Here is a 14,091-nt window from a genome sequence, read left to right as displayed (position 1 = left end):
TAATCAATAGAAAATAAGATAATCAAGAATAAATATTGATTATAAACACTCCCTTTTATCTCCTTGAATTTTTCCTGATTTTTCCTTTAAGTTTTCCTTGAATTCATCGCTCAAGAGTTCTTAATTTGATAGACTCCTAAATTTCTCTTTGATAGGAAAGTTCAAAGAAAGTTCCCTAAAACAAAATAGGAAATATTTCCTAAAATGAAAGAGGAAAGTTTCTAAAATGACTTGTCCTTATTTTACTCTCATTTCTGCTCTTTTTCGCCTCTTTTCTCCATTTCCGACCTTGAAGTACCTAAAAACATAAATTATGTTATAATTAGTAATTTTAAGAGAATAACTTAGCCAAATGAGGGAAAATACATATTAAAAACGTCACACTTTGTGCTCCTATCATGCCTTCCCGGCAATCCTCGAGCTTCCCGCTCACGCCTTCCCGGCATTCCCAATCTTCACATTCATGTCTACTCGACACACCACATGTTAATGGAACGTTGAATTCTTCTACCATTTGTCGCTTGCGACAAATTGAATTCTTTTCGCGTTCCATTAATACAAGCGACAACCAAACAAACGCTTACCTTCGCAGCGCTCATACAACTTACATTTATCAAATGCAATCCATATGCTCACACGGCCATACGCCCTCTCGAGTTTGTACGTCATAATCGATCGTACTCTGCGCCATTCGCGTGTATACATCTAAATGTATCACGCACCCCATACGTTTATATATGCCAAAACGCATATCGATGCAACTCACATTTGTTGCCCAATGCAACGAGCATTCTACGTATGCCTGCTTTTTTGTTTTTGTTGTGCAGGTTAACGAGTCCCTTCTTGCTTACGGAGTTCGGGGACTTGTAGGGGCTCCGTACCGCCCGGTTACTTATGCTTGATGACTTCATGATTTGAACTCCCCAACCAAGAAGCTCCTCTTACTTGGGGACTTCGGGGACTTGTACATACCTCCAATAATATGGAGTATTTGCTATCTCACCAAGCATAAGTAACGCCCACTTTGGGACATCCACAAGACATGGCAAGGCCCAACCGAGACATACATCGTGTAGCCCTATGTTCAGGCTACGCGGCGGTATCCGGAAGTCGCAAATCCGTCACCGGGAAGTCGTGTTCCCGCCCTTGCCAACATGCCTCCATAACATAGCTTTCTGCATGTTAATTAGACTAAGGAATAGTTGGTTTTGGCTCCCACATCGGAAACAATGTAAAGGGAGAGCAATCCTTCACCTATATAAGGATTGCTCCTCCCACTTAGAAATCCCATTCCATTACATACTTTGTAATCTTGTTAGGCCGCAAGGCTCGACACACTAGTATAGCTTTCAAGTGGACGTAGTCTCCCACTCATGCGGAGACGAACCACTATACATCTTGTGTCACTCTCTCTCTCTCTCTCTCTCTCTAAAGCTAACTAGAGATCCCACGGATCACTAACGTTAACAACTTGGTTCCCACGGTTCTAGAGTTATAGTTCTTCACAAGTATGTTGTCGTGTTTTTCAGCAACGTTCATGGCACCAATGAGCTCATGAAATCTTGTGATGCGTCTAGCATTGATGATAGGAGCATTTTATGCGACGTGTATATGGTTAATCCCTATATTAATCTTTGTTAGTTTATTCTATTTTCTCTTTATTTATTTACTTTTGTGTTTATTAGGTTTTTCAGAGCAAATATACAAAAAGAAGATAATATTGAGGAAAGATGCGCAAATAAGGAAAACCTTGAAGTCCTAGCCCAAGCAGAAAACCTTGACGGAATGAGAAGCCCAATCCATGGAGATATTGCAGAAAATTATGGAGATATTCGTAGACATATTGATGATGACATGACGAATTCTCATTGGACAAAGTGATGTGGAGAAATCCTAATTCAATCAGAGAATTAAGAAGTTGATCTTCTCTACACTTCAAGGACTCTCAAACCAAAAAGGAATGAAGGAGGACTCAAGAGCACTATAAAAAGGCTAGAAAAGCTAACGAAAAGATTTTTACGCGCGAGAATCAAGCAAGAAACCCGAGCAGAAGAAAGCAGATCAGCCATCCACCGACCAGTCGGCAGATCCCGCCGACAGTCGTTCTGACGATTTTTCCAACTTGATTTTTAGGGTTTTTCTGTTTTACTTTGCTTATGAATTCTTTTGTGCTTCCAATTCAAACCATGTGCAACTAAATTCTAAGTAGTTAGGGCATGTTGAAGCCCCAATCATGATTGTATGCCATGCTATGACATTTAATTAGTTTTTGTTTATTCAATGGATGAGAACTTAATCACTATTTTTACATTGATGATTTCTTTATGTGCTTTCTTTGGTGGCCAACTTAGATTGCATGTTTAGAATTCTATTGCTATGAATGATCATTGCATGTTCCTTTTAAGAAGGTTCCGTTGAAAGTTCTAGAGTAGTAAATCGTCTATAAGGCGAGTGATTAGGTTCCTAGATTAATTGAGACGCGTCGTACTCATGATGTCTTGTGATGTCTCGTTTTTCTTAATCTTAATGATTTCTATGTGTTAAATCTAGAGTTGCATCAACCTAGGTTGCATTTTAGGAAATAGGTTAGGTGTAGAGCGTCTCTCACCTAGCATACAAGTAAGGAAAAATAATAGGTTAATTCAGGCGTTGGGTTAACTTAAGCATCTTCATCCTTAGGTAAATAAGAATAGGTTAAACATGGTTTGCATACTTGATTGATTGGTGGTGGATACATTCCCTGACTTCTGCTTCTCTATTGATTCTCAACCTTAAGCAATTTCATTATTTGTTATTTACTTTCAATTGTTTTCACAAACTTCACAATCAACTCTTAAACTCTGAAAGTCTTACAATTAGTTCCATAAGTCCTCGCGGGAGACCCTACTTCCTTATTCTACAATTGACATTCAAATCGGTAGTAGGAAAATTGTTGGCATAAAAATAACCGATCAATTGACATCAATCCGATAGTTCTTGGCTACCATCAATGTAGAGACGGGGAAGGTGGAGAGAGTCTTCTCGATCAACATCGTATCAGTGATTTTCTGTCCACAGAATTCCATCAAAGACTTGATACGAAGTGCTTCCGAATTGTAGTCAAGTACAGACTTGAAATCACATAAGCGGAGGCTATGTCATCTCACTTCTAAGTCTGGAAGCAGGGAGTCACGAATGTTGCCAAAACGCTGCTCGAGTTCTACCCATAGTTTTCTTGGTTCTTCCTCATTGAGGTACTCATTCTGGAGCGCGTCATTCATGTGCCTTATCATGAGAATGATGGCTTTAGCTTCGTTTGCCTCTCTCGTAGCTCTATTTGCTTCAAAAGCAGCAGCTTGTTGAGGAGTAAGCACGTCCTGGCTTGGCTCTTGGATCGTACTCAGGATCCCATCAGCCTTAAGATGCTGGCGCACATCACAGACTCACTTGTGGTATCCTGCGCCTGTTGTCTCTAGTGGAGCGAAGCTCAACTTGTTCAGGTTACTCATCCTGAAAAACAACAAGAAAATAGGGTTAGTTTCCGAGCGAAATAGGCTACCACGAAAACAATAAAAATTTCTGAGCGTAGTCGCTTCCAAGAAATTCTATTCCAAGAGGGGTTGGATTAGATCGAAACAATGATGTATGTGGTCGATCGTTTTCCTTCTCAACAAACTCTAAGTTTGGAGGATTCTACAAGCTCCAAGCTTGGAATGAGCACGAACCCCCACAGTTCGGCCTTTGGTCTCCCCTATGAAGAAGAAAGGGGGGTAGAAGAAGGGATGTTGGAAGTCCCCGAAAAAAGAAGAAAAGAATGAAAACTTCAAACTACACAATTCCAAATCGCCCTTTCTAAAGCATGTCTTATTGCAAACAAAAATACAAAAACACAAATTAAAACTAAAAACCTTGACCCCTACAAACTACACAATTCCAAATTGCCAAAAACATTAGCAAAATTGTTCGGTAAAGGACTCAAATTAATTATAAAAGGTCCAATCCAATAGGCTACAAAAGATGGAGGAACACTCAACAAATATGCCTCCACCCTAAAAAATCTAGCCCTGATGAATGGGTGAGGGTGACATGACACCCTCCTAAAAAGTGAAAAGCATAACAAAACACCCATATGATAGAAGCCTAGGCCCACGATTTCCGCTGTACACCCATTAGATCCGCTGCTGTAACTCCACCATCAATACGCAGCACCATTGTTGAGAGCTTAACATCACAATTTTCGCTACCCTAAAAAACTGCCACAAAACTCAATAGCAACTTCAGTAGCATGCGAGGAGTGTGATACCCAAGTGACACTATTAAGGAGAAAGCAACACTCAATCATAATGCAAAAGGATAGATCTTCGACACTTATTGAACGAAAGGCCGAGGAAAGCCATCAGCACTGACAGCTAGGGTTGCTAAGCATCTGGTTTTATATAATCTTAAAATGAATTGGTTAGTTGAGTAAAATTGAGTAGCAAATTATTTTAGTATGTGAACATGAGGGGTTTTCTCTTGATTTTGACCAAAACTTCATGTAATAATCTTCACACTATGAATAAAAAAAAAAATCTATTTCATAAACTTTTTCTAAACCTTTGACAACAAAAAAAAACAAACTTCTTCTCAATAGCTAATATCACTTGAATATATTTATAAAAGAAAATAAAGAAATTTCATATTTCATTCTCAACGGCTAATATCGCTAATTTCAAAATATCAAATAAAAAAATCAATTATATAGGGGAAATGAAGGAAATATCAAAAGTTTCACAAAACAAAAAAAGGAAATATTGCGCTAGAAGGAGGGTTCGAACCTCCGACCTTGTGGTTAACAGCCACACGCTCTAACCAGCTGAGCTATTCCAGCTTTTGTTTTAGATGACTTAACAATAGTTTACTTAACCTCTTTTATTTGCTATTACACAGAACATACGACCAACTTTGTTTTTTTTAATTTTTTTATTTCCACAAAGCACTCCTTAAAACAGTATTTTATGTTTTTTCTTTTCTTTTCACTTCATATATAAATCGGAGCATAAATTTTTTCCCTAGTAATACTTTCTCTACGCCTAATATTCTGATAAGTTTGCCTAAATTTCACTCTGCATGAAATCTTTAAACAATTTAATATGAACCTAATTAAAAGTTAAAAATATTTCCATGGCGCTAGGTGTTTTCCCAAATTGCAAAATTAGGGAAACAGTTCAAACTGTATCAATAAAAAAGATCCGCTTTAGTCAGGGATTCAACGACTTCACCTTTGTAAATCAAATTTTTTCCCTAGTAATACTTTCTCTACGCCTAATATTCTGATAAGTTTGCCTAAATTTCACTCTGCATGAAATCTTTAAACAATTTAATATGAACCTAATTAAAAGTTAAAAATATTTCCATGGCGCTAGGTGTTTTCCCAAATTGCAAAATTAGGGAAACAGTTCAAACTGTATCAATAAAAAAGATCCGCTTTAGTCAGGGATTCAACGACTTCACCTTTGTAAATCAAAGAGTTTAAGAAAGCTCACCAAACGCTATATTGGGTTAGTGTTAAGTTTTTTGACTAAATATATCTTGATTAAAGAGATAATCAAACTAATGACAAACAGAGAAGAAAAGAGGAGGTAGACTTGCTAAGAACTTAAAAAATATATATAAAAAATAAATAAAAAAAACAAAACAAAACATTAAATATCTGAAAATGAATTCTTCTTGAAAAGTGGCATACATCATGCACGAATTAAAATGAGCAATGTATCATCTAAAAAAACTGATACAATTTTCAAGTGGATATTGTTCTCTTTATGATTAAGGACTTCTCACCTACATGGCTACATATATAATTATCAGAATGTATTATTTTCAATATTACCATTGAAAGACTATCTATATAGACATTAATCAAATCCAAGATATGCAAATATTTTTGTATGAAGAAATGACGGTTCATCATGAAAATTTGTAAGTCATTGAAAATGCATTTGTATTTCCGGTGATATAAATGACTAAACTTTTGTCTTTTTATCCTACCCGACCCATTGTTGATGACGAAACAATCTTTAGTTTGAATCATCGTCTATAGTCATTTAAAGAACAAACTGTTCGAATTATAAGATGGGATTATAAAATGTGTAAGGCGAATATCAATTAAGGTGAACAAGAGCTCAATCAGTCCTAACAAAGTTAAAATCTATTTTTTGAAGGACAATTAGTTATTCATTTATATGAAATACATGGACGGTTCATCATAATAGTAGTAAATGTTGTTAGAACCATCCATTTGTTTGATTCAGTTAGATAATTAAATGATTTCTTATTAGATTGATTTTTTACAGAGATTATCTTTAAAAGTTAATTTAAGATATGGACCGTTGGATTATAAATTTATTACGTAAAAGTATGCTAATCGACAATAGGGGTGAATCTAAGAATTGTTTTTTTTTTTAAAGTGCCTGAGAAAAAAGTTGTGGAAGAGCTTTCAATAGATAAACTGCACCGATAATCTAGTTAACAATGTTGTTGACGAGGATTGTACTATTTAATGATAATTATGACGTTAGGTCATTATAAAAAAAAAAAATTGACAAAGCATGATTAAGCACCTTTTAGTTGAACCTTAATCAACGTTGGATCTTATGGAAATGTTTTGCAATCTTGTAATTTCCGTATTGCAGATTTGCTGTTCACCAATCAAGTGGTCAATTCTTAAAGGTGGAAGACTTTCGGTTATGCTAATCAAAAGTTTCCATTATATTAACTTTTTTTTTTTAGTACAAATTAATGACAATTTTTCCTCTCATCTCATCCATCAGTGTTAGTGAGATTTTTTTTTTTTTTTTTTTTTTTTTTTTGGCAAAAGTGTTAGTGAGATTAGAATATGTAATCTTCACATTATCTTTATCAGTTATTCTAAGTAATTAACATGTCACAGCTCACCGATATCTATATAAACTGATAATGTGAAGATAACTTATTCAGGGATGGCTAATAGCTTTCACTAAGATTTAGAAATAAAAAGTGTGTTAGAAGTTGAGTGGAGAATTACTACTAGCCCGCATCTAATGGGATTCTGCACTAAGGACATTATCATGGTATTGCTTCTTATAGCCTTTCGGTTACTTTGTACCACTAAATGTTGGTTAATATATAATATTCTTCTCTCCTTCTTTCCACATATTTCCAATTTTTGGTATCATATTTCTATTTTGTCTCTGTCAAATGGTTTTTAATGGAATAACTCTTTTCCATTTAGTTTTTGGGTATTTAGGGTAGGTGAATTCAAATTTAACACTTCTATAAACTACAACCAAGTATAGAATTTAAAAAAAAAAAAAAATTAATCTTAAGAGCTCTGTTTGAGTTCTGCGAGGAACACCTAATTCAATATCAAATAATGAAGAGATGTTCGTGACAGTCAATATTTAGGCGGAGCCTCCTGTCAAGTATTGAAGAGTGTTTTTCACGACATTCAATATTTAGACGGTGCCTCCTGTCAATTGGTTTTGCGTATTTCTATGCCCATGACAGTTCATTTAGATTGATCTAGCGGTGTCTAGTGTCGTTTCGAAGCGGTGTCAATTCAAGCTTACCTTCATGACATATGTTGAGATGTCTTTCCTCTATAAGAATGTGGTTGGTCCTGTGCACAATGCATGTGGCTAGAGCATCTAATTGAAGGTTGTTTAAGTGTGGTCGTTGTTGGAATGGCCCTGGCGGATTCTGGTATGATATTTATTCCTATGAAGCAATATAGACATCCTACTTATTATTATAGACAACAATGATAGTTTCCAGGGCTACGCCCTTTTCCTCGCTGGTGTTTTCTTCGAATTTGGCCAAAGCCATCCTTATGGATTAGGCGGAAGAGGGCGCTTGTATAGTGGACAACTTGAGTTTGAAGTTATTAGGTCTGGTGGTGTTTTGGGCTCAAACCTCAAAAGTTATCTGAGAGAATCCTTTCGGTAAACTGAACTTAATTGGTGTTGGTGGTTTGGCTTCTTGGTGAGGCGATGCAGATCAAATAGCTAGAATGCACTGAATATTATCAACTTCAATTTTTGCCCTAGAAGAAAGCCTAAGCTGGTGATATGATTGATTAAGATGCATACCTATTTCATTTGTATTAGCCTAATCGTAACTCAATTCCCAACCATAACAGCACGATGTACATCCTCATGGAGTTATACAAACCCATCAAAGCCTTTTTCTTTCAAACCAACAAAGCCCCTAGAGAGAAGCAGAAGGGTTACAAAAAGATCTTGACAATAAAATATTGATGAAGGTACTTATAATGTCATGACTAGAAACCGTAGAAAACAACATTGGCTTTTGATTAATTAGATTATAGAAATTAGCATGACAAAAAAATACGATTATTTGATCTTAACTTTTGTCTTCTTTTTTTTTTTTAAAGAAAGAAAACTAGAAAGTGATCCCCACTTTTATTTATTTTTTATTATTATTTGGGGTCAAAAGGAATGTCAATTGTCATGTTTCTTTCTTTTATTTTTTAGTGAAAGTAACAAGCATACACAAGGATGTGATGAATTTTTTTTTTCTATGAGCAAAATATAATAGCAAACGAACAGGGACCATCTCCTTGTTGGTCCCAGTGAAAAGCAGAACTGATGGATAAGGGAAGCTAGTAATTCCAGGTTTGAGATGATAATATGGAGATTCGCCTGCAACAGAATTTGCCTCTCCAAGCACATGAAGAAAGGAGACTGACAAGAGAAAAGAGCTGAGAATTTTGATATCACAAGAAAATCAAGACTCTCGAAGCACATGAACAAAGGAGATTGACAAGAAAAAAGAGCTGAGAATTTTGATATCACAAGAAATATTCTTGATTTTCGAAAAAGCTACAATACCATCATTGATACTGTCACTTAAATTTGTCGAGTCATCCTCGACTTGAACATGGTGAAAACTTTTAGAAGTTGCCATCTAAATTTCCAAGAGTGAAGACTCTCTCAAAACTGTAGCTTTTGGTCACTATCATAGAAGCTTTGCCAATATTTCTAAGCTATAGCAATAATGGGATTGCTGAAACGGCCAATTTGATGCAGGTATGGCACTTAATGGTAGGCAAGACCTGACCAAGCACCTCCAGGACTAGTCAAGTCAAGACAGTCTTCCATCATCCAGCTAAAATGAACCCCACCTCTCCACCACCATCTTAACTTTCTTATCTTCCATAAAGTTTAAAACCAAATACTAGGAACTAGGATTTGGGAGATGAGATTTTATTGGTAGAAAGTGTAACACCGTAGATGCATTAGGATTTGCCTTGGACTTAATTGGGCCAATCCAAACTGGGCTGGATCTTGTTGCTTAAATAGAAATATGAGTTCCTTCATTGCTGCAAGTTTATCTGCAGATGAATCTCCAACAATATATTGGGGTAATCAGACAATTCAATCGCCAGTTTAATCATTATGCCATGGCATGTATCTGCCAAACCGAACTTGCCGAAATCCCAACTATGAAATCGGTATCGGCCTGCTGGTGGAGTAAGGTCACATCCGCCATCAATTACCAATCAGATTCACTTCCAAAGAGACACAGAACTACAAGTTATTACCACCTCTGAAATAGTAAGTTGAGAAGTGAACGCTTCTACAAAACAAAAAAGTTGAGAAGTGAACTAATCATCTAGCTCCAACACGTGCAAGAATAGGATACTAAAATGGAATCATAGTTGGTTTATAACCAAATGTGACTTTTAGTCTCTACACATCAAGTGATTAAAGTGACTGCATACCAAATGACAGAGAATAACCTCCAAACTTGCAATAAACTTCAACTAGACCTTAAAAGTATTATTCCACAACTTGACAACTTCAACCAAGGCAGCAAGAACTATTGCACCTTCAGGGTCAGCAAAAACAGGCTCAAGCAGGACCCTTCTATATACCATAACATCTACAATACCAAGTAAAATTCACCACTTGACAAAAGACTCCTTAGATTTGCATTCATGAATAAAACTCATATCCCAGGGATTGTCACCTTTGATAATATTTTGGCAAGCGCCAAGCATTGAACATAAAGAGTGAAAACACCATATTGGGTGGCATGTTGATTCCATTGTACTCTACCACTAGAGACTCGGTTCATAACCCACTATAATGTGAATATAAGTCACTATGGGATTTGAGTGGAGAGGCATATTGACTACAATGCTATACACACACACACACACACACACACACATATATATATATATACATGCACTGATGCACCCTATAATGAAGTCAAAAAGCAGTACATGATAGTGGAGGTCCATAATGCCTTAATAGAGGGGTTGTGGTGATATAATGATACAATTATACACCGGTATTAAGGTCAACAAAGTGGCTTGTGTCGATGATGATAACAGTTGTGACTCAAGTGCCCCTCCCATGTATTAACCATTATAGAAGAAACAAAGAAAAAAAAAAGATGTTTTGGATGATGAGGCCGGCTCAATAAGTGAGCTTCGTTTTACAAGTGAAATGCATTTTTGTTCCCATAAAAAGTAGAGAAAAACATATGCTAATGCAATACTAACACGTACACCAGCCTAGTGCTTGTAGGCTTCATCATAGCACTTTAACGAATATTGAGTGAAGAAGAGAAAACAAATTGGAAAGACTCGTTTCAATCTACTAAATCATGTTTTGCAGTGGTTACTGTACAAACCTTTTATATGTGCCTCTGGTATGCTACGATTTATATCACTGGCTATCTCTTTATTTTCTTTTGAACTTGCCTATTTACTTGTTTTTGGTAAACATAGTTTATAGGCTTTCTTAAATAAGCGAGCATGGGTACCGTCAAATGATCGAATCTAATTTATGTATCGTTGCGGTTTACCACAAAATCTTTATCTACCCATAAATGATAGATAAAAGATATGTAATGATCCTTTCTGTCATGAGTATCTGCCCTAATGGTCTTTTCTGACCTGAATATTAATATATCAACATGATATTATTTCAAAAAAATACTTAAAACAATATAATAATTGAGCGCTAACTTATACAAGTTAAAAAAATTGAGAGCACAATTGTAGTTTTGCTTCTTTATTAAAGCGTAGTGAACGCAAATTCTTATACAAAATGGTAAACAAAATTGGACTGCACGAAACCTATATCCTTGGCATCTATATAAACTTTAGAAACACACTTTCTTTCCTCTAGAACGCTAGACACTGCTTTTTACCAATGAGCATATAATACAGTAAAGCAACGTGTAGCTGGATACCTAGTCAAGATCGGAATAGATGTTGGAACAAATCATTTACCTCATGTTTTTAATCTGATACCGGGCAGCATATGTATAACCAAATTCGAAAGCATAATCATACAACCTAATAGATTCACCTGCATATGTATCCAAATAAAATCATTCCCCACAAGGCCACAAGTTAGTAAATTTAGAGCACAAGAACAGTTCTACTGTATTAGAGCCTAGTCGATACACATTCTCCGATCAACATGGTAAACCCGTCATTGGCATTTCTTCATAAAAGACTTCTACAATGCAATACCAGCACTACCTCTAATACAGTATCTGCATCAATTTCTATGTAACAACAAACTCAAAAAGGCAGACATATATGTACATAATTAAACCCAATTCAAGAAGATTGTCTTAGTAAAGAATCGAACCGTGGATCTCTGAATATACTCGAAATGCTTTTATTCCCGCCATCAATCACCTTCATCAGCGCCACCCCTTTGCTCTTCCCTTTCGGACCTCCGTTCTCCGCCACGTCAGCAATCCCATCCACCACCCCCATTCCCTCCTCCCTCACCTCCGCCACGGCCCTCCCGCCGCCGCACTGAGCCAGATTGAGCAGCGCCGACACGGCGTTCTCCCTGCTCCTCAAGCTCGACCCGGTCGAGAAATCAAGAAGGTCGGCCAGAACCCTAACCCCGGCGACCCTCCGAAACGCGTCCTCGCTCTCCTCGCACCCGGCCACCTGCGCGATCACCGCCGTCGCGTCCTCCACGATCCCCAGGCGGCCGTCGTTCACCACCAGAGTAAAAAGCGCGGGAACCGCCCCGAGCTCCACCAGCGAGGCCCGATTCAAGGGGTAGAGAGCGATTCCGAACAGAGCCTTGAGCGCGTCCTTCACCGACCTCGGAGGAGACTTGGGGCTCTTGATGATGTCGACCAGCGAGTACACAATGTCGCGCTTGGCGCCGATGATCGGGCGGTAGTCTTCCACGACGAGGAGGCTGTGGAGAGTGGCGGCGGAAGACTGGACGGCGGTGGCGGAGGAGGTAGGTGAGCCGTGGTTGCGTAGCGCGTGCGAGATCGCGTCGAGGAGGCCGCGCGTGGAAATGAGGCTCTGGCGGCAGGAGATGGAGATGTTGAGGAGAGTGGCGGCGGCGTCGTCTTGGAAGTCAGGGGTGGAGCCGAAGAGAGTCTCGGCTAAGTAGGGAATGGCGCCGGCGTCGGCGACGAAGGGGCGGCTGTCGGCGTCGTGCTTGGTGATGAGGCGGAGCTCCTTGAGGGCTTCGGATCGGGTCTGTTCGGAAACGGAGCTGAGCTTGGAGACCAAAGTCCGAGCCGTTCGGAGCTTCACTTCCATTACAACTGGGATTTTGCGCGTCGGATTGCGGTTGGATTTTGATGGGTTTGTTGGTTTTGGAGTTTTGGGTTTGGAGAATTGTTGGGTGTGGTTTCAATTTTCAAAAGGGTAATGTGGAATTTGGGATAAGATTGTTTGAATTTGGCTCATTTTACACGCCTATCAAGAAAGAAAGGTCAAGGTGGTTTAGTTTGAAAAGGAAAGGGGTACGGTAGCTGCAAAGTCACAAAAGAGTAATCGCCGACTTCTATTTATTTATTGTTATCCGAAATAAATGAAGATGATGACGGTTGGTTTCTGTCCAAAACCCTTGTCGGCGAATATGGAAGCCAAGAAGCGACGGCCGGCGGCCGGGAAATTGACCGGATAAGTGGTCGGAGTTGGTGAACTGTGAACCATGGGACTACAATTCATACAGAGACATCGAACCAATCAGCAAATTTACGTGTATTTACTGAAGACGCAAAGCCATGAAACTTGAAGACGCAAAGCCGTTTCATTTTAATGATGACGACGACTAAGCAACCAAACCCTTCGTATCTGATTTGCAAGAGTCCATGCAGGGTTGGTCTACCAGAATGGATAATCAAATAGAAGGGTAGAGTCCGTAGAGAGTTTAAAGTTGAAGGTTAGGGATTTCCAAGAGTTTTTTTTTGTTAAAAAGGGATTTCCAAGAGTTAAAATGTCTCGTCTTTGAGACGAGGAGTCATACAAATTAGGACTAGGTATGGGCCTGGGTCCAACTAAAATTTTGCTGGGCCCGGGACCGGTCCATTTTTTACGGTTCGGGCTCAAAGTCAGTTTTGTAACTAACAGGGACCGGCCCATTTCATTTCGGGTCAGGCTTCCGACTTTCAGACCCAAAACGTATATCCTTTTGTTCTCTCAAAATAAACTAAGATTCAAAATCAAAAACCAAAAAATACAATAAAATTCATATCCACCGGAAACCACAAGCACATTTCCAGAATTTCAGTCACAAAAACCAGTCATTTCACATTGATCTAACCTAAACATGCATCAAACAATCAGTAAAAACAATCAGCGATCCATTCTTCACTAATCCAACACTAAAAATCAAAAATTTAAAACTCATTTCAAGCCGAAAACGATAGTAAACTCATATTACATTTCGGCCTCATTTTCTCAACATCGAATCGAAGAGCTGTGAGCTTCTAGATCGGATTGATGGATGATGAAGCCATAGCACAGATCGGTGGATGATGAAGGCACCGCCTAGCCTTCTCTGTGTTGAGCCTATAGCACTATCTTGTTGTTCTCTTAGAGTTGATAATTAGAGAGATTTGCCGAAAGTTGGATTTGGCAGAGGAAGCCCTTAGCAGATTGACATGGAGGATTGGACTACTGGAGGATTCGAGGAGAAGGAAAAAGAAAGAGGCGGCTTGAATTATGGCTAATCGTGAAGAATGACTCAGTGGTCGTGGGTCTGGCACTTTGGAGTTGAAGATTAGGATTCAGTGAGTTCGACCCTATGATAAGGTTTTTGAGACTTATCATACGACCAATAAGAT

At 38.3% G+C, this 14,091-nt stretch overlaps 1 protein-coding gene and 1 non-coding gene across 4 annotated transcripts; both read right to left on the bottom strand.

Moving 5' to 3' along the window:
- Positions 1-4,775: 4,775 nt before the first annotated feature.
- Positions 4,776-4,849, bottom strand: TRNAN-GUU (transfer RNA asparagine (anticodon GUU)). Its single transcript has one exon. It is a non-coding gene; the product is annotated as a tRNA-Asn (tRNA).
- Positions 4,850-9,511: 4,662 nt separating this feature from the next.
- LOC133715666 (protein spotted leaf 11) lies at positions 9,512-13,150 on the bottom strand. 3 transcript variants are annotated; one of them, XR_009849154.1, is made up of 3 exons: positions 11,631-13,145; positions 11,264-11,342; positions 9,512-9,526 (listed from the first exon to the last, which is right to left on the bottom strand). XR_009849154.1 is itself a non-coding variant. In XM_062142269.1 (2 exons), the coding sequence occupies exons 1-2, from the start codon at positions 12,557-12,559 to the stop codon at positions 9,546-9,548; spliced, it is 978 nt and encodes a 325-aa protein (XP_061998253.1). In that variant the 5' UTR covers positions 12,560-13,150; the 3' UTR covers positions 9,531-9,545. The 3 variants fall into 3 exon arrangements, 2 of the variants coding, with proteins under 2 accessions (XP_061998253.1, XP_061998254.1); XM_062142269.1 differs by lacking the exons at positions 9,512-9,526; positions 11,264-11,342 and adding an exon at positions 9,531-9,594 and having other exon boundaries at positions 11,631-13,150; XM_062142270.1 differs by lacking the exon at positions 9,512-9,526 and having other exon boundaries at positions 11,015-11,342.
- Between the last annotated feature and the right edge of the window lie 941 nt (positions 13,151-14,091).

The sequence above is a fragment of the Rosa rugosa genome, chromosome 6 (genome assembly GCF_958449725.1).
Source record: "Rosa rugosa chromosome 6, drRosRugo1.1, whole genome shotgun sequence".
Lineage (NCBI taxonomy): Eukaryota > Viridiplantae > Streptophyta > Magnoliopsida > Rosales > Rosaceae > Rosa > Rosa rugosa.
The sequence above is the reverse complement of the archived record's forward strand: the minus strand, read 5'-3'. Positions and strand labels throughout refer to the sequence as shown.

Coding starts and splice junctions, on each gene's coding strand:
- LOC133715666 (XM_062142269.1), bottom strand. CDS start 12,559: ATGGAAGTGAAGCTCCGAACGGCTCGGACTTTGGTCTCCAAGCTCAGC. Junction 9,595..11,630: donor AGTATATTCAGAGATCCACG/GTTCGATTCTTT, acceptor TTTGTTTTGTAG/AAGCGTTCACTTCTCAACTT.